The sequence below is a fragment of the Magnolia sinica genome, chromosome 8 (genome assembly GCF_029962835.1).
Source record: "Magnolia sinica isolate HGM2019 chromosome 8, MsV1, whole genome shotgun sequence".
Classification (NCBI taxonomy): Eukaryota; Viridiplantae; Streptophyta; class Magnoliopsida; order Magnoliales; family Magnoliaceae; genus Magnolia; species Magnolia sinica.
Genome location: NC_080580.1, coordinates 83,305,518 through 83,332,096, shown reverse-complemented (window position 1 = coordinate 83,332,096; position 26,579 = coordinate 83,305,518). Strand labels below are relative to the sequence as shown.

The 26,579-nt window shown below is 41.6% G+C and overlaps 2 protein-coding genes across 8 annotated transcripts in view; both read right to left on the bottom strand.

Annotated features, from left to right (window-relative positions):
• Positions 1–9,006, bottom strand: part of LOC131253541 (protein TIC110, chloroplastic-like) — a 49,585-nt gene extending 40,579 nt beyond the window's left edge. Inside the window, exon 1 of the mRNA XM_058254578.1 lies at positions 8,314–9,006. Within this exon, the coding sequence (XP_058110561.1) occupies positions 8,314–8,855 (542 nt within the window). The 5' untranslated portion in view covers positions 8,856–9,006. The remainder of the gene's footprint in view (positions 1–8,313) is intronic.
• Positions 9,007–14,541: 5,535 nt separating this feature from the next.
• LOC131253540 (uncharacterized) lies at positions 14,542–24,759 on the bottom strand. Of its 7 annotated transcripts, none has more exons than XM_058254570.1 (5): positions 24,476–24,753; positions 20,985–21,120; positions 20,109–20,159; positions 19,878–19,950; positions 14,542–14,927 (listed from the first exon to the last, which is right to left on the bottom strand). In XM_058254570.1, exons 1-5 carry the CDS (start codon positions 24,732–24,734, stop codon positions 14,787–14,789), a joined length of 660 nt encoding a protein of 219 aa, XP_058110553.1. In that variant the 5' UTR covers positions 24,735–24,753; the 3' UTR covers positions 14,542–14,786. The 7 variants fall into 7 exon arrangements, with proteins under 7 accessions (XP_058110553.1, XP_058110555.1, XP_058110559.1 ...); XM_058254576.1 differs by lacking the exon at positions 14,542–14,927 and adding an exon at positions 14,986–15,030 and having other exon boundaries at positions 24,476–24,755; XM_058254575.1 differs by lacking the exon at positions 14,542–14,927 and adding an exon at positions 17,212–17,358 and having other exon boundaries at positions 24,476–24,756.
• Between the last annotated feature and the right edge of the window lie 1,820 nt (positions 24,760–26,579).

Here is a 26,579-nt window from a genome sequence, read left to right as displayed (position 1 = left end):
AAATCATGAGCCGATCGGTACGGCCGGGTCTCTTAGCTTCGATGCTGATCTCCCGGAAGGATCTATCGCCATCCCTATTTCTGGTAACAACAGCTCCTCGGATCTCGGTGGAAACAACTTAGATTCCCACCCCCAAAATGATAGTTCAGAGCCATAGCAGATTGCTGAGGGAAGGAAACATATTGGCAAGAAAGGTGAGCGGAAACCGAAACCCGTTACATCCTACCCTACCCTATACATCAGAGGTTTCCCGGAAGGGTGGTTCCCGATTAACCTTTCTAGTCTTTGGACGGGCCGGCGCAGTTATGGATGTTGTAATGCCGCAAGACTCTTCATCTAGACTATTCCAGGGATTCGCGTTAGTTAGGATGGGGTCAGAAGCAGAGCTAGCTATGGCAGTGGAAATGTTACATTGCCAGAGATTCGGTGGCCTGCCGCTGCTCGTCTAGAGAGCTCGATTTGGTCCTCGTTCATCTAAACCTTCCCTCTCAGGGAAAGCCAAGCTCCCTCAGGGCCAGAGCTCCAGAAAACCTTCCCATCTTTCCACCTTTACCCACACCTTTGGAGGCTCCTCTTTCAAAGAAGTCCTCCTCGGCGAGACTTCCTTGCCCAAACCCGATCCCCCTCGGCTGGGAGTTACCTCCAGTCTCAGCAAGGCGCAAGCGTTTGCTCCTCCAACCTCGGTCTCGGAGAATATCCTGAAGGTGAACCTCGAGTCCTTTTGTCGAGCTAAAAAGGGACTGGAAGATACTGTTGTCGTCATCACCAAAGAGAATACTTCGATCTCCCAAGTTGAGATCTGGATAGATGAATGTTATAAGTTCAAACCACCCGCCTATATAATGAAACCCATCAGTTATAATGAACTGTGGATAAATCCAAGTTCGGGAGTTAACTCAAATTTGGTGATTATGGCAGGGGTCCTTCACAACGATGGTCTAGTGTGAAAGGTCCAAAGTTGGATCGATTTTTCCCCTTTTGGAATGGAGAACGTTTGGATCCTCATCTGGGATATTCCGTTAGAACTTTGGCTCGAGGAGTTCTTCGTTTCAGCAGCATCAATGGTGGGCTCCTTCATCGAGCTGGGCACAAATTGAAATCCAGCGAAGAAATGGTCGTCCTTTTGAGTCCGGGTGAGAAGAAGCAAAGGGGTCAATATGCCATCCCATATCTCAGTCCGGGTGGACGACAGATACCTCTCCCTGCCGATCCAGAGAGAAGCCCTGAACGAAGCGCTCCCCAGGTGGGGGGATCTTTGGAGGCTGAGACAGCAACGGCCCCATTCCTCCGGCCTCAACGTCGCTGATGACGATGGAGCACCTCGTCTAGGGTACTCTCGCGAAGCACGAGATCGGGTCTTATCTGGCTCTGACGACCATGATGGTGCTGTCAGTGCCATCCCTCACCGTCAGACGTGTGGGGTGTCTCCCTCTCAGACACGTAACACCAGAGCTGCCTACCCGTCGCTTCTCGTCAGGCTCCCGCCTCTCTCGAAGCCATGTAGCGTCGATCCGGTCCTCACTCGAGAGAAGCCTCCGGATCTCGCCACAAGTCCCTTTCCCAATCCCGAGAAAGCCAACATCCCGCCCATCCATCAGACAGGTGGCGTCGAGCCTACCTTGCGTCGAGAGTCGACCCCAAACCTCGAGATTGCTCCTCCTCGATCCTGCCCGTCCGACTTTCTTGACAATGCCATGTGCCACTAGCTCACATCCGGTGTTCGACACGTATCTCTCCTCTCTCCCACGTGTCCAGGGCTCCCGTCTCGCTCTGGCTAGCCCGTCGAAGTCAAGTGTCGAGTATTCGCGGGTCCCATCTGGCACACTTGAAGATTTTGCTTCGGTGTCATCGCACGGGTCCGGGTCTTCTATCCTATCCCAGGCGGGTATTAGGGCAATTTCGGTCTTGGGACCAGGCCCACCTATTAATCCCATTTCCTCCCTCATACCCGCTCCTGTTATCCATCAGAGTATTATTTCAACACCCCTTTTGACGTCAGGCCCTAATTCTTTTGACCTCAGCGTTCCGTAGACCTGGTCCTCTTCTTCGAAGCAACACGCCGTTGGAGTGGTTTCAGCACTTCCGAGTCTCAGCGATTTCAGCACTCGGACCAACATTCCTATTCGTCCCCTTCTCCCTCTAGAGTGCAGCCTTTCGAAGGATCTCAACCTCCCTCTCCCTCAGCCTCCCTTTGCTCGTTTTCTGACCAAGCTCTCATCTCCCTCTTTCAGGAAGAGTTAGGGGATCAGGTAATAGATGCGGAGCCGCTCAAAATCCGCATTGGTGACACGACTGAGCAAGGGACTATTTTAGAACAGAAGAGAGTAGAGGACGATGGCAGAGAATCCCTCAACATCGAAATACACCAAAAGAGGTGGATTAGGGATGCTTTAGGGCATGTCGGCAGGGCCGTGGGGTTATCCTTCAAGGACTACCCCGAGGATTACATCTCCATTTTTCAGTGTGTGAAGTCTCGCAGTAGACCTCTGGCAGTTTCAAAATCACCCAGAAAGCGGCTGTCTAAATCCTGCAGTAACAGAGAACTGCAGAGGCTGACCTCTTACTTGGGTTCATCGCTGGATCACAACATTGGCGCAGTTAGGCAGGGCACTCAGGGCAGTCAGGTTCCCCTATGAAGATCATATCTTGGAACGTTAGAGGTGTGGGCTCGAAGCAGAAAAGGAGACTTATCAAAGACTCTTGTTCCTCCCGCAACCCTGATATCCCGTGTCTTCAGGAAACCAAAATTCAAGCGTTCAGTGATAGGTTGATGGCCTCCTTATGGCAGGTGCCTGATGCCGAGTGGGTCTCTCTGGATGCCATCGGCAATGCGTGCGGTATTCTAAGTGCTTGGAGAGCATCCAAATGGACTCTAGTGGATCACTGGGCAGGGACTTTCTCAGTTTCGGTTATTCTTCTCGACATTTCCTCCAATCAGAAGCGGCTTATCTCTTCCGTCTACGGCCCTACCCTCGACTCTAGCAAGGCAGATTTTTAGTTGGAATTGAGCTCATCCAGGCGTAAATTCAAGGGTCCTTGCTGCTTTGATAGCGATTTCAATATTACCAGATATGCAGAAGAAAAGTCTCATGGCAGAAAAATGTCCCCAGCTATGCGCCTCTTCTCGGTCTGGATAGATGATCAAGAGCTCGCTGATCTCCCTCTCCTTGGTGGCAGATTCACATGGTCTAACGGTAGAATTTCTCCCTCCTTATCCAGATTGGACAAATGTTTACTTTCTCCGGACTGGCTAGAATCGTTTCCATCTGTCTCTCAGACCGCCCTCCTAAGGTGCACCTCTAATCACTACCCAATCTTGCTGTCGTCAGAGGATGTCAATTGGGGCTCGAAGCCCTTCAAATTTGAATTGTTTTGGTGCCACTCTATCGGCGTCTTTCAGCTGGTTACAGATTGGTGGAATGGTTTTCAGGTTGCAGGGTTTACGAGCTTTAGACTGTGCAGTAAACTCAGGTTGTTGAAGGCTAAGCTGAGGTAGTGGAGTCGGGAAACGTTTTCAAATAGGGATTCAGAAATGGAGACGATTAAGGCAGAGTTGCAGGCAATTGATATTAGAACGGAAGATGGTCTGATGTCAACCGATATCTTAGCCAAACGAATTCATCTGATCCAGTCTCTATCGGCCAGGGTTCTTGAGAATGAAACTGCGTGGAGACAAAGGTCGCATGCCAAGTGGCTCAAGGAAGGGGACAAAAATTCGAAGTTTTTTCATTCTATAGCAAGTATACACTCGAGATCGAACAAGATTAGCAGTATCGATGTCGACGGCTGCTGTATCGAAGATAAGGATCAAATTACAACTGAAGCCATTAGGCACTTCAGCTCGTTGCTTACCGAAGATAGCTGGGCTAGACCGTGTTTAGATAACCTGTGGCTGGACTACCTTCCCCCCGAAGAAGCGATATTTCTTGAGGCCCCTTTCTCCATGGAAGAGGTGCGTGCGGCTGTGCTTTCCCTAGGCAGCGATAAGGCCTCGGGCCCTGACAGTTTCCCCATCTTTTTCTTCATCCATTTCTGGGATGTGATTAAAGAGGATCTCATGCTCTTCCTCCAAAAATTCCACAGCAGGGGTAAACTATCCAGAGGGCTGGGTTCAACGTTCATCTCCCTCATCCCAAAGATTCCGGGAGCTTCTGCATTCAAAGATTTTTGGCCCATTAGTCTGTTAGGAGGCCCCTACAAAATTCTAGTTAAGGTTTTGGCTTCTCGCTTGAAGGCTTCCATCGGGAAAATCATCTCTTTCCATCAGAGCGCTTTCATTCTGGGGAGACAAATCATAAATTGTGCGCTAATAGCTAATGAATGTCTGGATTCCAGTCACAAGAGTGAGGCGAAAGCTATTCTTTGCAAATTGGATATTGAAAAAGCTTACGATCATGTGGATTGGAATTTCCTCCAATACATGATGCAGCGCATGAGTTTTGGTCCGAAATGGTGCGGCTAGGTTAGAGAATGCTTACCATCAGCCCACTTTCCATCCTCCTTAATGGATCCCCGAAGGGCTTTTTCATGACTTCAAGAGGTATCCGCCAAGGCGATCCACTGTCCCCTTTCCTCTTCATCATTGTGGGAGAAGCCCTCTCTAGAATGCTTCAGGCTGGGCAACAAGAAGGGATTTTATCTGGTATCAGAATGAGAGATCTTTCATCCCCAATCTCCTATATTCAATACGCAGATGATACGTTGATCTTCAGTGAAGCTGACCAAACCAAGGTTGATAATCTTCGCACCGCGATTCGTTGCTTTGAAGCAGTCTCAGGTCTAAGGATTAATCTGTCTAAATCCAAAATGTACAGGGTCAATCTGAAGGAAGATGAAATTGCAAGGTGTGCGGGCTCTTTTGGTTGTTCTTCGGCCTCGCTTCTGGCTTTCTTTACGGGTCTCCCTTTGTGCTCCCCCTATCTCCATGTGGGACAAAGTCATCAACAGGTTCGAAAGCTACCATGCAAGATGGAAATGCAGATATCTCTCTTTAGGCGGGCGGATCACTATTATTAAAGCAGCTCTTTCTAACCTCCTAGTGTACTTCATGTCCCCCTTCAAATGCCCTGCAATTGTGTTGGCCAAGCTTGAAAGACTAAGAAGAGACTTTCCCTGGTTTGGGAAGGAGGACAAAAAGAAGTTTCATTTGGTCAACTGGCAACAAGTATGCAAGCAAACTTCAGAAGGAGGAGCAGGTATAAAAAACCTCAAAAGTATGAACAAAGCACTCTTAGGGAAGTGGATTTGGCGTCTTGGGACCGAGGATGACAATTTGTGGAACATTATAATAAAAGGTAAATATGGCAAATCTAATGGGGGCTGGTGGACCAAAGATCCCGCTCGCCGTAAGGCCTCCCCTCTTTGGAAAGGGATTTTGTGCCTGAAGAAGGAGTTGATCTCAGACATAGATTATATCCTAGGCAATGGTGCGAAGATCCAATTTTGGGAAGACCGATGGGGGGAGATGACACCCTCAAAGCTGCTTTCTCATATATCTTCCGTCTCGCTCCCAACCCGGCCGTTTTGGTTGTTGATTGCTTCTCGATTGTAGCAAGTAAGCCAAAATGGAACATCGTCTGTAGGAGGAACCTACAGGACTGGGAAGTCAAGGAGTTTGTTGGTCTGCTAGAGCGAATCTACAGGACCATGCCAGTCCCCCAAATTGTTGATTCATTAGCTTGGAAGCCAAACAAATCCGGTAAGTTCACAGTCAGATCCCTCTACTCCAGGATGTGTCACTCGACGTCTCCTCCTGTTGATCTTCCCCCTTTCAAATTTTGGAAGTATTCGGTCCCTCCCAAACTTGCTGCGTTCGCCTGGCTGGTAGGCTCAAAAAGGATTCTCACAATGGACAACCTGAGGAAAAAAGGAATGCCCCTAGTAAACATGTCTTTGCTGCATGAAGAACGAAGAAACCATAGACCATCTTCTGATGTTGCCCCTTCATTTCCCGGATTTGGTCAGATTTTCTCTTCAGCTTCAACATCCAGTGGTGCTTCCCCGGTTCCGTTAATCTGCTGCTAAAAGCTTGGCATGGCGTTTCTCTAGGCAAGGTTAGAACACGTCTTTGGCGTATGGCTATCATAGCCATTTGGTGGTCGGTGTGGGAAGAAAGAAACAATTGACGTTTCAGGGATGTTTCTAAATCAGAAGCGGAAGTAGCCAGCAACGCGAAACGACTTATTGTAGAGTGGGCGGTCAATGTATTGGGTTTGAAGGAGGTAGATTTCATTTTTCTAGGAAGGTAGTATAGTTTATTGCTCTCTCGATGATCTCCCTCTCTCCCCCCTTTTTGTTTCTCTTTTTCTTTTCCCCTTAATTATCTCAGTTATCTTTCAAAAAAAAAAAAAAAAACCCGAGTACGGGTACCAGTACGACTATACGACGGGCACTTGTGGATATCCTTACTCGAGGTCGGAGTCATTGCCTAGTCAAGATCTATCATCCTCTATTTTCATTAACCTAGTATTTCCCTTTGGCACTGGATATTATGGGTATGCAACACCTATTCCACAGCCATAGCCTAATGATAACAAGGACGTGGAGGTCAATCAACCACGACAAAGTAGTTTTCATTTTGGTGGTGACTCTCGAGTTTCGTTAAGGTAAGTATATTTTTAAACATTATTTACATTTAAAGTAAGTATTTTTATACCCGTTACCCACACATTCACCATAAGTATTTTTATACCCATTAGCCATACATTCACCAAACAAACACACGCTTGACACTGCCAAACTTGTGCTTAAAATAACTCCCCTGACAACCAATCAAGTAATCCTTAATCAAGTTACAAGGGAGTAAATTAAACACTACTATATATATATATATATATATTGAGGATGACAGGATAGGAATCACAAGATAGGAGAAGTCTCTGGCATGTTGAAGACTTTAAATAAAATAAGCATTGTAATTTATACAAGTCCTCAAGTATGTAATGTAGAGTAAATTATGAAAAATAATAACAAACACCTACACATGTAAGATATTTTGATATCACACTCATTCTAATATATCTATCATTGGTATTAGATATTTAGAAAATTAAATCTGAGTTTTGTTGTCAATTCCAAGCTTTCAGGTTCATAAATTCATCGGAGAACCCGATATAGCTTTCTCACCCAAAAGTGGATTGTTACACCACCATCAACATATTCAAAACTATAAATGAATGCATATTTGGAATATCTAGAATTTTTTGGATTTAATGGATATTTATTTGGATTTTTTTTTATTTTTTTTTTTTTAAATGACCATTACAAGGGCCGGTGGGCACTATTATGCCCACCATTACCGCAACGAAACACCTTGGGATGGACCCACCTGATTGACCAAGATCACTATATGGAAACTGGCAAAAGATACAACACCATTAGTTCAAGCCAAGCATTTACATGTCTAGTCCAAGAACCCAATCACATATAATACAATTCATGACCACACATTGATGCATTCTAGTCCAAGAACCCAATCACAAATAATTTACTTGAGGACCATGCTATGACACTTATGTAAGAAAAATGGGGAGTTTCACTGGTCCCAGCAAACAATAGAAGGGGCCACCATATGGCGATCCAAATCATTCAAATCGTGAAATCAGCACAAAATATCCCACATCTACCAATAACAACTCAATTGGTGGCTCGCAAGTGGAAGGTTTTTTAAAAAATAAAAAATAAATTAAAAAACAGCCAGAATTTCGCATTTAACAGCAAAATCCAACATGTTGGTTAGGATCATATGATGGGGAAGAATTATAGCAAATTGCCTATCCACCACTGGTCCCACAAGATAGCAGTCTCATAAACAAAAAGTGGGCAATTGTCAGCCATCATTTTTCTCAGCCAAGTAGCATATTTCTCCATAATACCGATTCCATGATAAAAAGCCCAATTCTTTCAAAAACCGTTCGCTTGGCAGCTTGGATTTGGATTTTTACTTAAGAAGCCAAATCCAGGATTTAAAATCATTAAAATTTTCACTCTATCAGTTGTGTTTGGCAGCCTGGACTTTCAATGTGGAATCAAGAAACCGTGTCTGACACTTGGATTATCAACCTGGATTATAGAGAAAGCAAGAGATCCCTCTGAAATAAGACCATCATAGAGGATTGAAAATACTACGATTTGCAACACAGCCTATAAAGATGAATTGAAAAGTGGTTGTTTCTAAGATTCCCCACTAAAATCCAGGGGACAAAACGCAAGATTTTGGTCTGGATTTGGATTCCAAATCCAAAAGGCCCAAAAAACCAATCTGCCAAACGACCCCTACTCACATCCAATCCAATCCCATAAAAAAAGCCTAACCTTTGCGCAATCTCTTCAACATCCTCCCTCTTCAATGTCCCAGGATCGTCAGAACCAGCCACATAATTGTGCAAACTCACTGCCGCAACCTCCGGAACATAAGCATTCATTGCATACACTGCAGCCCCGCCGGCCGCACCAAGAGCGACGGCACCGCCCAATCCAGTAGCCCGCGTACCACCGAACCGGAACCCCAGCCCATATCCCGCAGCGAGTGCGCCAGCAACGACCACAGCCGACGTCGCCAACCGGACCGGAGGCGACAACCCGTCGATGAGGGCTTGCGGGCCCGGGAGCTGCTTCTTGCCCCCGAAGATGGCCGAATTCACGGAATTGTCCGGTTCGATAGCCTCAGAAGCAGAATTTCGGACAACGGCGATTTTGGGGCTGGGATTTCTGGTGAGAAAGGATTTTCTAGGGTTTTTGAAGCGAAGAGTATTGGAATTAAATTGGAAGATGAGGAGAGGGCGAGAAAGAGAAGGAGAAGGAGAAGGAGAAGGAGAAGGGACGGAGGGAGAGAGGAGGAGAAGAGGAGGATCCATCTCTCCTTCTTCTTCTGATGAGATAAGAAAAAGAGGATCTTCTAGGGTTTCTAGGGTTTTGCAGTGAATTCCAGGGTTTTGAGAGGGAGAGAGAGGACGATACAAACGGAAGCGATCAAGCAAATGAGGGAGGTTATCAGCTTATCTGCTACTGTTCGCGGACACAAATCCGGGCCGTTCATCGGTTGAGACGGTTCCCTGAATGGACGCGGATTGGCTGGTGAACCGACACCAGCCAGCTAGCTGATGGAAAAGCTCTGTTGGCCCCACCATGATGTATGTGTGTTATCCACACCGTCCATCCATTTTGCCAGTCCAAAGTCAGGTGGACAACACCACAGGAAACAGTGGGGATTGAGCGGCCACCGTTGAAAATTTACCGAGGGCCACGTAAGTTTTTTACCCAATTTCTCCTCCTGGAGAGTTCAAAACTTACCTCACGACGTTGGAAGTACGGACGAGCATTTGAGGACCCAAAAAACCCCTGCCTTCCTTTCGGATTGGCTGGCGTGCGAAGACGAGCGCTGACGCTCGTAGCACCACCATGATGTATGTTTTGTATCCGTACCTTACATCCATTTTGAGAGATCAGTTTAGGGTAATATCCAAAGGAGTTAAATCCAAACCTCCAGTGGACCCCAGCATAGAAAACAGTAGGACAGTGATGCCCACCGCTGAAAACTTCCAAAGGCCACAAAGTTTTAGATCAAGCTGATATTTGTGTTTTTCTTTATTTCATGTCTTTTTTAAACTTTTGAACAGGTTGGATTTCAAATAAACATTATGATGGGCCTTAGGATAGTTTCAACGGTGGGAATCACTCTCCCCACTGTTTTCTTTAGTGGGGTCCACTACAGATTTTTATTTGCTTCAATCTTTAGTTAATACCCTAAAATGATATCTAAAAATGGATGAGCGGTGTGGATATAACACACATCATAATGAGGCCCATAGAACTTGGTGACGTCACTCCCGTAGCTGACTAGCTACTCAAGCTGTTAGTAATCTAATCTGCGTCCGAGCGTCCGCGCTGGAAGTGGATTGGCTAGTGTACTTTACACCACCCAGCTGCTGTAGTGAAGTCTGCAGGGTACGTGGGTCTGATCATGAGGTATGTGTTATATTCAAAACTGTAAATCTATTTGACGAGATCTTATTAAGGCTTGACCAAAAAATTAATACAGATCTAATTATCAAGTGGACTCCACTGTAAAATGTAGTGGGAAATTGAGCGTCTATCAATGAAATACTTTTTAGAGAAACGAAGTTTTGGATCAACATGAAATTTTCTTTATTCAGGACTTTTTAACCTTATGAAGAGGTTAGATGGAAAATAAATGTTATAGTAGGCCCTATAAAATTTTTAACAGTGAAAATTATTATTTCCGTTGCTATTTGTAGTGTGGTCCAATGATATTTGATATTATTCATTTTTTTAGATAATTCTCTAACATGATCTCTAAAAATAGATGAATGGTGTAGATATAATAAATACATCACTGTGGGGCCATGTAACTTTGATCTCCTTTGAACCGTCCGTACAACTAGGAGCTCGATGAGCGACGGTGCTCGTTTTCGTGAAAACAGATTGGTTACTGCCATGCCACCAGCTAATGGCTGATGGTCGGTGCTATGTGGGTCCCACCATGATATATGTGTTTCATCCATGCCGTCTATCTAGTTTTTCAGATCATTTTACAGTGAGCATCAACCATTAAAAACCTTTTGAGGGCTATAAAAGTTTTGGATCAAGCTGATCTTTGTTTTTTGCCCTTAATCTAAGCCTGTATGACCTAATCAACAGATTGAATGTCAAATAAACAGTACAGTGGGCCTTAGGAGGATTTTAATGGTGGATATTCAATCACTATTGTTTTCCTGTGGTGTGATCCACCTTAGATTTATATCCCTCCTAATTTTTGGGATAAAGCCCTATAATAATCTTTAAAAATGTATAAATAGGATGGACGAAACACATACATCATGGAGGGGCCATGGAGAACCGAACATCAGCCACGGGGCTATTGGCAGGGGTAGTAGCCAATCCGTTTCCTGTCTTCGCACGACACGTAACTACCGTTTGGTGTACAACAGCCAAACCGCTTCTCGCTCGTCTTCGCACACCAGCCAATCCGCTCTGAAAGGAAGTCAGGGGTATTTTGGTCCTCAAATATTTGTCCGTACTTCCAAGTTGGTAAGTTTTGAACTCTCCGGAAAAAGAAAACAGTAGTAAATTTCTCTCATGTTTTCCTTCATTTTACTTTATGAACGGGTTGGGATGGCGAGTAAACATTACGGAAGTTTGTTTTCAATGGTAAACGTTAATTCCCACTTTTTCATGTGGTGTGGTCCATCGAAGTTTTGGATTTGTCTCGTTTTGTGGTTAATTCAATAAAATGAGCATTCCGAATGGATGGACGGTATGGATAAAACAAATACATCTTGGTAGGATCCACAGAGCTTTTCAACCAGCTCGCTAGCTGGTGCACCAGCCAACCTGAATCCTATCCTCCCTTCGGTGTTGCCCTCATCGCGGTGCGAAAACTTTTCGTATGTCCATGCCGTCCATCTGTTTTTTGAGCCCATTCTATCAAGTGTTCCAAAAATTTAAGTTGAGCCCATTTTATTAAGTGTTTCAAAAAATTAAGTAGATCCAAATCTTAAGTGGACCACGCCATAAGAAATAATGTTAATTTAACACGCCTGCCGTTAAAAACTTCATGGGGCCACCGAGTGTTTATTTGCCATCCAACCTGATGATAAGTTCAAGCATACCTCTATTTTTGAGCCCATTCTATGAAGTGTTCCAAAAATTTAAGTTGAGCCCATTTTATTAAGTGTTCCAAAAAAATTAAGTAGATCCAAATCTTAAGTGGACCACGCCATAAGAAATAATGTTAATTTAACACGCCTGCCGTTAAAAACTTCATGGGGCCACTGAGTGTTTATTTGCCATCCAACCTGATGATAAGTTCAAGCAGACCTCCATAGAGGGAAAATAAGTTCAAGCAGACCTCCATAGAGGGAAAATACGAATATCTGCTTGATCCATAACTTTTGTAGCCCATAAAAAAGATTTTAATGGTCATTCACCACTGTTTCCAGTGGTGTGATCCACCTGAGATTTGGATCTGCTTAAGTTTTGAGATCACTTACTAAAATGAACTTCGAAAATTGGATGGACGGTGTGGATATACAATATCCAAAGGTATTCATCAAGGTGGGCCCCACACGGTAAGATAACAGCTAATCTGCTCCCTTCAAAATCAGGCCACACTACTCATCATTCTAGCCACTAGCTTTATCTCAAGCACCCCCCTTGAAAAGTAGCTGAGCTTGATTTAGGAAAAACCCAGTTGGAGAGAGTCCCACCTAACTAATGGTCGGGATCTATGAAGCACTTACAAGTGGCTTTGCACGTTACCTGTCAGAATGGGCCATTCATTAACCGCCCAATGTCTAAGTTCTTTGGCCAACAGTTGGGAGTTATTTGCGCATCAAATGGGCCACACACAGTCCATTTTTCATAACTACTCATTTTTGGTAGGTGTATGGTTCTCTTGATGGATGGATGTTCCCAATTTTTCCGCCATTGGGCGTTGATGTAGTTGGATGGCTACGCATGCTACCGATGAGAGAGGAGGTAATTACATTTGAAAATACAGGCCTAGATCAGGGTCATCAATGGTTATGATCTAAGAATTGTTACATCCAACTATCCATATCTAAGATCTACACCATTAAATTACAGATCTGAACCATCACTCTCTGGATGATACGAATTGGGCTTCATCAAGGGGTCGGAATTGTTTTATTTAATTACATGGAACTGTTGAAGTGAGAAATGAGAAATTTAGAACCGCTTGGATGGCCGTATTATACTTTCTGCGTGTCCCAACCCAATCAAATGGTTATCATTGATCAAGTGCGTGGGAAAATATGTCATGTCCATCCTGTACTCCATAGAAACAGTAAGTTGCCACCTTTTGTTGAATACCATCTTCCCGACTTTTGGTGATTGAGGTTTGCTTAGCGTACATCAGAACCTTTTGTATTTGGACCCTAGCCGTTGGATTTGAGCCATTGATGAAATGAATAGTTTATCTTATAGAACTCTTTAATGGGAAATTTTCCATTGAATTGTTGAAGTCATTGGTCATAACAAAAGGCATATTATGCTCAAAGGAAATGGAGCCAAACTATGTAAGCATGTTTAGATACCTGTAATTAGAATACACCGGAATTTAAATTGATTGTAATTAAAATTTATCAAGTGGATCAAATTTAATACTGTAAGGGTGTTTGGATCATAATTTGCTTGAGATAAGCTATTTATGCCGCAAGTAGTTTATCTTAGTTTCTACTTATTAAAAAGATAAATATGTTTGGTAAATAACTTGATTATCATCTTCTCCCCTCTTTTTTCTCTCCTCATGATTCTCTTAACAACTTATAAAAAATAGAAAAACTATTAAATTAAAAAAAAAAAAAAAAAAAAAAAAACCCTAAGGTAATCAATTGCTTTTAAGTAAAAAAGTTGCCTATAACTAATTATAAACCAAACCTACTTATCTGAAATAAGTCACTTAACCATCGTTGTAACTATAAAAAGTAACTTATTGATTGGTATCCGAATGGGCCTTAAATTAATATGTGACATTTGATATAATAATTGTTATAAGCTTATTGAAATATTTACTTTGGTAAAAAAAATTAGAAAACTCCAAGCCTCAAGTGATTTATAAAAGTGGGTCCACTTTAAAAAATTCAACAATTTCTAACATTTGTATATAATTCTCAGTCTTTTGAGTTCGAACCTGTTGAGTTCATGTGAAATCCAACCCTTCCAGTAATAAGTTGGTACCACCATAAGGATCACTTGGTGCAAAAATCGGGCTTGAGGTGAGTCAAAACCATGAAAACTGTGTATGCATTAATAAGTAGCTAAATACAAGTTGAGCTGAATTGAATAGTGACTCACCCAACCAAAGTTTTGTATCTGGGTGAAAGTTAGGCCCTGATGGTTTCATGGGGTACTGCATCACATGGACAGCTCAGATTTTGTACTCATATCACAGGAGATGAGTTCCGAAATAGTTCTAATGAGTTCTCATGAGAATTGGTGCGCCCAGTGAGCATTCCTCTCTCTATATATTGATTATTCTAGCAAAAGAAATGAGGTCCTTTAAGCCACACATGTGAAAGATGAACATTTAAACACCAGTGTTAATTGGCATGCGTGGGCAATCTAATCCATCCAGCAGGTGGGCCCAACCATGCAAATGCTCTTACATGTCCCCAGCTCAACTTGGAACCTAGATGCAAACACCTGACGGGATCAAATGTTGACTAGGTAAGCGTCCCATGGTATAGTTGTACTTATAACCCCATCTAACCCCATCGACCATCCCATGAGAGCGAAGGGAGGACACCATATATTGTTAGTTTGATTCTTAGTAATATTGAAAATCTGATAAGTTTCTTCGTTTTTTGAGTACCCTACAGAAACCTAAACCTAATTGGATCCAGTCCAGTTCTTCAAGAGCTTCACCAGGACCCAACCCCAACCCATTTACAGCCCTAATTTCCAAACTAGAGTCACAGCTCATGCAAACATGGCCACAATTAAGAACCCAGATATTACAATGCCCAAAGCTCCTATTTAGTAAGTTCAAACACGCAGAGGTGTAAATGATTTATTTTTTTTCCCTTTCTTGAATGGCTACTCATGACTCAAGCTACTATTAAACCGATTTGAGTAACATTTTGCAAAAAAAGATATATATATATACATTGGGTATCTAGTCTTTCACAAGAATAACCCCATAGAGTTTCATTTCAACGCATTGCAGTCATTCCTATACATGAAGTGTAATGGTTACTGGTCAGAAAAATCACCGGTTAGTCACCGTACCGCCTCCACCTCTGCTTCTATTCCATTTCGCTCTCCGAAACCTCCTCCTCTTGCAGTTCGAACGCATCGATTTCTGCAAAGTACGCTCTCTGTTTGTCGATGAAATCCTGGGATAAGACATGCACAGCAGGGTCTTCGGGCATTGAGTGGCGCCGCTTCTGTAGATATCTCATGCGGATTAGAATTCCAAGTTAGGAAAATGTTTGAGCAAGCAAAGTTGCAGGCCATATGCTAGAGTGAAGTGAAAAAAAGAAGTGACACCTGATAAAAAAAAATAAACAATGAGAAATAAGTAAGACGAATGGATGACCGAAGGGTACTGAAGATTGGATTACAAATCACATGAAAAACCATATATGCATGAAGCTCTCGGTGAGAAGCAACAGCAGTACAAGACACTAACCTAACATGGTCATGAAAAACCTCCTTGAAATCAGTTCACTTGTCGCAGAAAAATATAGAAACATTAAAAGTGGAAAACAATAGAAAAGCTGAAAAGTAAATAGTCAATATACGTGGTTTGTTTTTGAGGTTGATTTAGATGGAAATGTTAAAAGGTTTATGCATGTACTATGGAAATGCCCACAGATTAAGAATAAAAAAATACTTTTCCAAGAAAAAGCATAATCATAACGGTCAATTTCCACAAGGAAGCAGATTGCGCCACAACAAATTCCTACACCTGGGAGCTATGTGGGGCCATCATGATGTTTGTGAGAAATCCACCTCGTCCATCCATTTTGTCAGCTCATGTTATGACATGAACCCAAAAACGAGGCAGATCCAACCCTCAAGTGGGCTGCACAACAGGAAAAGGTGGGTAGGGAAATGCCTACCATTGAAACCTCCCTGGGTCCTCCGTGATGTTTATATGCCATCCATACTGTTCATAAGGTCATTCCTACTGGGATGAACTGAAAACACAAAAAGATCAGCCTGATCTGAAACTTCTGTGGCCCCACTAATGTTTCAATGGTGGACATTCAATACTCACTGTTTCTGCCGTGCAGCTTACTTGAGTTTTGGCTCTAGTCATTTTTGGGCCCATGTCCCAACATGATCTGGCAAAACGGATGGAAACTGTGGATTTCTCACAAAGTTCGTGGTGGGCCCACCTAGCTTCCAAGCGCAGGAACTTCCCGTGACAGGGGTGTCACAAGCAATCCGCATCCTTTCCACTACTACTTTTCACAGTACAAACAACTAAAAACATCATGTCCATAAAAATGAAATTGATTTCCAGTGATATCCACATTCCCAAACAGGCCCTAAGAGTGATTTGGGTGTCTCGAACATCTAGGGTGGATGAACGATTGTCTGTTAGGTTGATTGATTGTCAGATCAATGCAGGTCAGATTTGAAATGATCTGATAACAAAGTGGGGCAGACACAGGTGGAAAAGCAGAAACTTACTTAATGAGGTTTCCTCTTTTCCACACCGAAATGGCCACACACTCAGATGGGTTATCCATTCTGCCCAAAAAGCAGATCCAATTAGTTGATTTGGGATGCATCCATGTGGGCCTTTGTATTCAAATGAAGTGCCATTTTTTAATGCTGTGAAACAAATGTACTAATTAACAAAACCAGGCTGCATCATCAATCTTGCTCAAATAAATCTCCTCGACATCCCAACGGGTATGTTTGAAAACATGGGATCATGCATGGCTTGTCCACATTAAGATCATGACTGTTCCAAGCTGTACTTGAAGAGAATAATCGTTCTCTTCCATATCGGTAACGGTGGCCGTAATTGTCACCACCATTACCGATATAGGTATCAGATGTAACCGCCAATACGAGGGCGTAACGACTATCACAACCACCGTAACGGTTGAAAATTTTCTTTTGCCCGAAAAATTCTGAAAAAATATTTGGAAAACCAAGAATAATGTATTTAGAAAATCAAGAATAATATAAATATTCCAAATATGTATTCATTTTTTGTTTTGAATATGTTTATGGTAGTTTAATGGTCCACTCTTTGGTGAGAGTGTTGTATCGGGCTATCTAGTGAATTTATGAACATGATTATATGTATCTAATGTTTACACATCACAATCAAGCATTATAACTAGATATAAGAAAAATTGCATAAATACTACTTTTTCAATTTTTATTTTTATTTTTTTTAAAGGCCATCATAGCTTCTATTCTCTCAAATCACTTCAAGCTACAATTTTAATATTAAAAACTATAGTAAGAGTGATCGAAATCTATTATAAAATGATCTAGGAGAGTTTTTGAAATGAGAATATATATATATATAAAACGGGGGAGAAAAAAAAAAGTGGATTTAAATAGGGAAAAAAAAGTGGTCATTTTTCGACCGTTACAGGGGTAACGGTTGTTATGCCCCATAACGGCCTTTATGGCCACCATAACAGCCGATACGGTCCCAAAAAAATCAACTGTCCCATTTCACCCCCATATTGCGTAACGGTAATGGCCATTACCTATACGTATCGGCCTTTACTGGCGTATCGTAACGGATACGGAACACCTTTACGATTATCAAGGTGGAAATGTAGAAGATGGTTAAACAGACTACTTGGAGCTCATTTTCCAGTTCAAAACAACGCCACCCCACTGTATCAAACCAATGCTGATTCAGAGGTGTGCTTCAAACACTAGTTAAAATATCCAACCACATTTGTTTCTAGTAGAAGTACCATTAATCAAATTATGCAAATATCAAATACCATTCCAATTTCCATGTTCGACAACTTTATCAACGCATCAAGGACCCATTCCATATATGGCTACATTGAATGGGAGAACTACAGCAGATTTTTAAAATCCTCACAAGGCTTCTGTTGTGCTTGCAGAGGTGAAAATTTGATTTGATTTTATTTTTTTAAGGCGAAAGGAAGGTGCAAGGCACAAGCAGGTCATCACTCATCATAGCATTTTGCTGTTGCTGATAATAAAGTTAAAGCAAAGCAAGCAAAATAGATTTTGAAAGAATACATTGTAAGAATATGTCGCCATTCTAAAGGGTCCAAAAAGAAAAGAAAAGAAAAGAAAAACAAAAGAACAAAAGCTAAACCTCCGTGAGCATGTGCTTTAGTCATTCTTAATGGAACTAAACAGATCATTCCCATAAACATATTCACTAGTCCACAAAAACTAATGCCTTAGTGGAAAAACTAGAGAAACCTCAAGGAAGCTATCTTAAGTCTGTGAATTCAAGGCATCTAGTTAGCTCATGCAGTCTGGATCTTGTACCCAAATACTTCGAAATGGACCTGAGAGTAAAAGTTGTACCCATGGTCCTGTGCCGTACATGGGCAATTCGGTTTGGATCTAATGTGCTTTTGCTCTTATCCAACAGGGTGCTACCTGTTTTAAAGCATGAGCAGGAGTGGGAATGGATTTTGTGCAGGAGCGATGAAGCGTCAGTTTCAAATGTCATGACATGTACAAACCCAGGTAGCAGGACCGCAATTCTGAAGCAAGAGCAGGGGTTACAGTTTCAGTTCAAGGTTCCTGCAACCTATGTTTCACAGCCATAGAGCTCTAGAGCTTGTTTGGATATTGGGAAAAAGAAAAGAAAAGAACATTGCAGTAATTATTCAATGATGATTTTCCAATATTTCCACAAGTACTATTGAAACATGGATTCCATTTTCATGTTTGGATAGCAAGTGGAGTGCATGAGAATTTGACTATGGCATTTGAGTAGTGATTCTTTTTTATTTCCTTTGTTATTCAAACGTGGATCTTCCATGTTCGGATTGTAATGACCATCCAATGATGATTTTCCAAGATTTCCATTAGTATTGAAATATGGATTCCATTTTTGGAGTCTTGTTTGGGTAGCAAGTGGGAATCTCATAAAGATCTCATAATAGTCAACCCGTGCGTGAGAATTTGACCATGGTTTTTGGGTAATGATTACCTCTTTTTTGTTCCCTTGCAATCCAAACACAGTGAAATGTACCATCATGGAAAAAGTCATCCATTTTTTCGTTCTTCTTTTTTGCACTATCCAAATAGGTCCCTAGATAGGATCTACATGCTAGCTTCCCTCTTGCACTTAGACCTGAAAGGATCTAGTGAGTAAAACTGAAAGGCTGCCATAGCATTCCTCCCCTTAGATTCTGGAGAGAAACTTCTAAACAAACTAACGACTAAATTTGTGGTTGGACAAATGGAAAAAGAAAAATGTCATTGTGCCTTAAAAATAATAACCAAACAGCTTATAAAACTCTAATAGCATTGGCAGTCTATTTCTTGGACGGTGGCATCCTATAGAAGTAAAAAAACTCACTCAGCTTACTTAGGCAGACGAGATCTATCTTCAAACCAGTGTTACCTTGGCCAGTATTTTTGCACCTTAGCCTGTGATTTTCACTTCATTACTAAATTGGGTTCCTAACTCTTTAACACAATATGACAGCAACTCCCTCCACATTTTCAATTTTCTGCAGTGATTGCATATATTCCTGAATCATTACCAGGTCCTCCCACTTGCCATTGTGAGTGGCTTTTTCCATTTTGGGAAGCTTCTGCCAAAAAATGGCATTACTGGAATGGGGAAAAATTGGATGTCTGGATCTTAATAAAATTTATGATGGATTTTCATCAACATATGCCAGCAAATATATGAAGTATAAGCCATGAGATAGGCAACAATTATAAGCACGTGTATTAGATACGATCATTGGAATCCAAAAGCTGCAAATATGACATCTAGTTCTGCATGCACAAGTACAAATTTCTTGGAATCAAACACCATTTATCAACAACTGTTTTTTCCCCCAATCTTGCATGCATTACCAGCACGAATGCAAACAAGATGGTTTTTAGAGCTTGTCCCAGTACCCATTCATCAACAACGAGAACGTAGAGGTGAAAAAAAAAATTAAAGGAAAAAAAATAAAAATTCCTAAAGCATCATAAAAGAAGTAACAGCAGGAATCTTATCAAAGATAAATTCACAAATTCTAACCCTCAAACCACAGCTGAAGCAGAGATTAATGTCCTCGACTGCATTTCTATAATCCATCTTCTCTAAAGCTTAGTTGGATTGATCAAAGCCTTTTACTATTCTTTGCAGTTACAAGTATACAAAAGCAAGTGAGTAGTTGAAAGCATAAATATACCTTCTTGCTTTTCGGCCTAGGAACTGAGAGTGTCTTTGATAGATCAACATCATCATGACTTTTCAGTCTATTCCTGTTTGGAAGACATGGGGGCATAATGAACAGTGAATGCATGACCAAGGCATAAACTGGATGAAAAGAAAATAATGGAAATTGAAAGTCACGTAGATAAATTCTCAAGCATTGAAGACGAGAGAAACGCAAAAGCATGTAGAACAAAGTTATGCCGACCAGTCAAAGGTACTGCATGACCATCTGAAATTGTACCCATGAACCTGAACACTGACATGGAGCACACCTTGGTTATCAGAAACGATCATCTGGTGAGCTTTCTAATGGACAGGCCACATTGGGAAAAACCGAATGGACAATCCTTTGAGCACCTCTGAATGTAGAAAATGAACAGCTGCCATTTTATAGTTTTAATGGTTTGTTTGAAGGCCATAGTGAGCCCCAGTGGATCACCCAAATATGTTTGGTCTGATGCAGCCCCACTGAACGTTGCAGCTTTTGGTTGGCTTGTTGGTCGTTAAAGGGTTCTAACGGAAGATAATCTTCAACTGAGGGGGTGATTTCGTCTAACGTGTGCTTATTATGGGGGAAGGACTTGGAATCGGTAAACCATCTCTTCATCCAGTGTGCATTTGCTTCCAAGGTGTTGTCTGTTGTCCTACCTAAATTCAACATATGTTGGGTGATGCCAAGATCTACAAGCGAGCTATTCTTGGCCTAGCATGGTGCGAGCATATTGAAGGACAAGAAGGATCTGTGGTGGAGTTGTTTGTTGACCGGTCTCTGGGCGATCTGGGAAGAAAGGAACCGAAGATGCTTCCGTAACATTCATCATAACGTTGATTGGGTTGTCGGAAGAGTCTGAACCTTTTTCTCGGGAATGGGGTTAGGTTTTTTGGGGTAGTCCTGGGCTGTGGGCAATTTCTGGATGGTTGCTCCTTTGGCAGTGTTTTTGTGGTGGGTTGGTGTTGCAGGGGCTTGTCTTTCGGGTATAGGCCTATGTATTCTTTGCCACCTACTGGTGCTTTCTTAATATTTTTTTTGTTAATTTTCATAAAAAGAAAAAGACTTGCAAAAGAATCTCAATAGACTTACCCAAGACTCCTAATCCTTCGTGCAGGAGGACAACTTGATGGGACTGCAGCTGCAACTGCCTTTCCCTTATTCTTTCCCTGTATGCTACGCCGATTGTAAATCTTTAATTGCTCAAAATCCTCCCATTCAACATTCTCTACAAGAGCCAGAAAAAAAAGTTACGGTCTTAGAAATTTGAAAAAACATGTTTTCACTGAGATTTATAAAGTAAAGGTGTTTCTGCAGGAATCTTTTCCACCCAAATTTATATCCATTGAGTTTCAGTTGGGACCTGCAGGCTGCAACACAATAGATATTGATTTCGATGGAAAAGGGAAGAAAACCCCACTTTATTGAATTCCACATTTAAAGCAATGTCCCGAACACACAGAACAGAAGAATTAATGCACATACATTCTGCCAAAATATTCATTCTCCTGCATTTTGGGGTGCATCCAAACAGTCCATGAGACCAAATTATATCAATTCCAGGACAAAAGCCACAAACCCTCTAGTATTACAATTAGACCCTATAAGTTGACTTTCTAAGGATGAGAGCCCAAAAAAGGCATGGATGCTTTAATGGTGCACGACATGTGTGGGGAACAGCAGCATTCAGATGGGTACTCTCATAGGTACCCAAATCTTCTCACAAACAATGTTATCAAAATCGTACGATTCACAACATGAAGCGTACGATTCATATTGTATCGTATGGGTGTACAATTTGAATCATACACCCAAATCATAGATCCAAAATAATCGTACAATTATTGTATGAATTGTATAGAATTGTATGATAATTGTATCGAATCGTATGAATCATAAGATAATTGTAGACTGCATAAATGGGCCCAAAAAATACTTAAAAAATCAATTTATTATTACTTTTTATTCATTTTTTTCCATTTTCTTTGTACCATTTTGCTCATAAAATATGAAAAAGGCTCCCCTATTAAAAATGTCCTCATTTTGTCTTAGAGAGAGAGAGAGAGAGAGAGAGAGAGAGAGAGAGAGAGAGAGAGAAATAGAGAGGAGATTTGGGGATTTGGATATTCAAAAACCCAAAACAAATAAATCAAGATATCTTTTGATTCACAATGGAATCAATTACCATTTTTTCTAATATGATTCTTCACTCAAGAAAGGTACAAAACAAAATTTTTAGGACTTGTATGTTTTTTAAGGTAAATTTTTTGAAAGAAAACAAAGGATAAAAACAAGAATCCTTTACTATCATGATATGTATACCATATACATTTTCTCAATTGATAATATCATGATATGTATTACTTTTATGGTACATGTTGATGTTAAATGGATAATAGATGAGTTTTTAATCTTTTATAATTTACTTCTATATTTTCATGTGTGTGTGTGTGTGTGTGTGTATTGTAAATAAGAAAAAACCTTATGATTTACGATACGATTTGCGATTCGATATGATTCAACACCTATTACTATTTGCGATACGATAACGATTTTGACAATATTGCTCACAACTAAAAGCTCAGAAAGCAAGATATTACATTGTAATAAGAAATTTAAATAATTCTTACAATCAACAATATCTATAAATTGGAAATCGAAATCGGGCTTTATCAATAATAGTCATTTTTTATCTCTAAAAAAAATTATAGTCATTTCAAGAAATCTAAATCCTTTGGATTGGACGGAGAATCCATAAACCCTAAGGGGCTGTTTGGGTGAGGGATTTGGGGCAGGGAGTTTTGAAATCCACATATTTCAAGCCTCTCATGTTTGTGTTTTTCATTGAGGATTTACCAAATCAGTGATACCCAAATCCACACCCTATAAATCCCTGGATTTGAGGCAAATCCAAATCCCCCAAAAAACTAAGGACTTGCCAAATCCTCAAAATGACATACTTCCCAAAAGCAATAAAAGTTGTTTCCTTGCAATAAATGCTTTGCCACTACAGTAAATGCTCCCTAAATCCATAGCCCCAAACTATGGACTTTGGGATTTGCCAAATCCATGAATTTGATAAGTCCACAGAGTTTTCAAATTCATATTCTCATTCCCCTAATCCCAAACAAGGCCTAATAAAAGAAATTCTCCAATACAAATTTTCAATTGGTGCCGCAAACAAAATGAAAATTGCATATGTAAAGAATTAGAAGTTCAAAACGGAAGGAAGAATGCTACAAATTTACCAAAATGTAGTGATTTCCCACAAGCAAGAGCATAAAGAACACATTAAAAGAGGAAATATACAATGCTTAACACGAATTACCAGCTTTTCCATTTGGGCTAACATTCCATTCAGCCCACTTTCAAATGATCAAAATTGTCCACCTAGCCTAACCCACTTCTGAGGCAGATTCAGGCCATGCTAAATAGGTAGCAGGTAGGCCTTGGGCTAGAAAATGTAGCCCAATTAAGTAAATGGGTCAGCCTCAGGTTGAACCCTACCCAATCTGACCCCACCCATGTAGGTTTACCAACATGTCGTGCCAGATGATCTGACTTGAATGGATCCAATACTAAACCAAAACAATAGCATAGAAGTATAGATGCATACACACGATGTATGCCTGTATGCATGCATGAATGTATCCACTAATTGGTAATTTGAGCCAAGCACCTAAGAACCCTGCTAAGGCTGCTCGGTAGAGTAGGAAAACATTTTCTACCCCCTTAATGTGGCCTATACATCCGAGCATTTCATTAGGCCTCAAAATCGGAGTATCAACTCTCATTATTGTCATAGTAAGGGGGGGGGGGGGGTGGATTTCACAATATTATCAAGAAAAATCTTGCTAAAAAATAAAAAAATAAAAAAATATTAATTTAATAATGTAAAAATATTAAACAGGGGTTGAAATGAATTAATCTAGACTCCTAGATATTTATTTCAGTAAAATCACAATGCCTAGCTAAAAACTTTTGATATTTTGAAGATCTTTCCGTACAATTGCGATAATATCTTTTAATGAATTTTCCACCATATTTCCAAAATCTCAGGTGATATTTGTCACAATTCTCAAAATCAGGCCGTGCAATCATCGAATGGGCCGCGCTGGTACGTCCTGCGCGAACCAGTGGCTAGATCTTCTCTAACTAAAGTTTCAAACATACGTGACCAACCGGATGACCGGACCACCCCGAATTCCGGCCCATGGCACGTCCATGGTGGAGCCCACCCGATGACGAACTACCCAGAAGAACTCGCACACAACATTGATTGGCACGCTCAAGTACCCTCCGCATTTCCAAACCCTAAACAACTTTCAAGACCGGCACAACGATAATTCAGAGCTTCCCAACTCAAAAATAAATAAATAAATAAATAAAAGTAAAAAAATAAAAAAATCTTGAAACCCTAGCTTTTCCGCTTCCAAACCCTAAACCCGCTCGAAATTGAACTCCCAAACAGCAGGAATTCCAAAACCTAGAAAATCCGGACCCAAATCATCAAAAGAAAATCCCAACTCCTGAAAGAATTGGAGAAATTAAAGAAGAAGAGAATTAGGGTTTGCGAGAAATACCTGAAGCTCGAGATGAATCCGGCTCGGGATTCGTAGGGCATTGTTGAAGTTGCTCGAGGGCATTGCTAGAACCGATACTGGTATCGGAGCTGGAAAGCGATCCGACTGGCCTGGAGCTGCTCTTGGGCCCGGAACTGGACCTGGTCTTCGGCTTGGGATTGGGCTTTGGCCCGATGGAGGAAGAGATGGGAAGGAGAGGACTGGTGTTGGTGAGGTCGGAGAGGGGTTTCCTTTTCAGGGCTTTGGTTCTCAGATCCATCACCCTTTCAGAGCAAACAGTGGCCGTTTGTAGGGTAGATCATACGGTAGATTCTGTAGTACCTGAATACGGTACACCCTCACACATGGTCGTGACACGTGTCAATCGATGCTGGCCATCTAGTTGTTCGGATGTGCGCATGTCGCATGTGCGTGAAAGATCTAGGACGCTCATCGGGTCCCTTCGTCTCACGTGTGCTATCATGAAAACCAGCCTCTCACACACGTCATACGCACGTGCTTTAATGTAGGCCGTTGGTTCGTATTTCTAATTTTATTTTTCTAACCATCTAATTCTTAGTCCAGGCACGTCCAACTTTCATATACCACCCATATGACGGTTTACCTACCCGGATCGGCATGGATAGCTTACACGTGCCGCTATTCATCCCTTCAATCTTTCCTCGCGCGAATCGTTGTCCGGCCACAGATTGTACAATGCACTGGTGAAGAGTTTATACAGTCACTCGGATTTTCAGTGTCTAGTGAGGCCCACCGTGATGTATGTGTTATATCCACTCCGTTCATCCGATCATTTTAGGGGCATTAGTTCAAACATGAGGTAGATCCAAAGCTCAAGTGGGCCACACGACGGGAATCAGCAAGGATTCAACGCCCATTTTTAAAAACTTCTTGGGGCCACGAAAGTTTGTGATGAAGATGAGATTTTTTGGTTTCCCTTCATCCAGGTCAAAGTCAGCTTATGAACGGATTGGATGGTGAATAAACATCATGATGGCCTGTTGGAAGGTTTCAACAGTGGACATGATTTTTCCCACTTTTAGGTGGGGTGTGGTCCATTTGAGATTTGGATCCTCTTCGTGTTTATGTAAGTGTTAAAAAATATCTTTTCGAAACAGATGAACGGCATAGAAATAAAACATACATCATGGTGGAAACGGATTTGCTACTCCCCTTGCCACCTGCCAATGGGTGATGGTTGGTGCTCTGTGGGCCCACCATGATGTATGTGTTTCATCCATGCCGTCCATTTATTTTTCTAGATCATTTTAGGGTATGAGACCAAAAAAATGAGAAATATAAAAATCTCAAGTGGACCACATTATAGGAAACAATGTTGAATGAGTGTCGACCATTAAAACTTTTTCGGGGGCATAAAAGTTTTGGATCAATCTGATATTTGGTTTTTCCCTTCATCTAGGTCTGTATGACCTAATCAACAGATTGGATGTCAAATAAATAGGAAAGTGTGCCTTGGGAGGATTTTAATGGTAGATATCCAATCACTATTGTTTTCCTGTGGTGTGGTCCACCTGAGATTTATATCCCTCTAATTTTTGCGATCAAGCCATAGAATGATCTGTAAAAATTGATGACCGGCATGGATGAAACACATACATCATGGTGGGTCCCACAGTGCACCGACCACCAGCCACGGGGCCGGTGGCAGGGGGAGTAGCCAATCCGTTTCCCATCACGGTGGGCTCCACGTAGCTTACGGCTGCAGGAAGATCCGTGCAGCCAGGTGTTGCCGGCAATCCCCGCGAATGCAAACCGCTGATGTTATATGACTATTTACGAATAACCCATGAAAGAAAACACTCAAATAGCAAGATTTTTAGATCATAGCCATTGGTTATTCAACTTTTTTTAGTTGAATGTGAACCATTTGTTGGAATATTTGGTTTAATTAAATAAACTATTAAAATCGCGAACCAAAAAAAATAAAATAAAATTTTGAGAAAGAAGAACTTATTGAATTGAGTCGAGGCGTGACTGAGTCACTCGGCTTGAAATCGAATTTGCTCCCCTTGGACAGCGTCTCAAGTGCAACAGGTTGCCAGAGCAATCAACCTCCAGGATACAACGACTATAACCCAGTCCC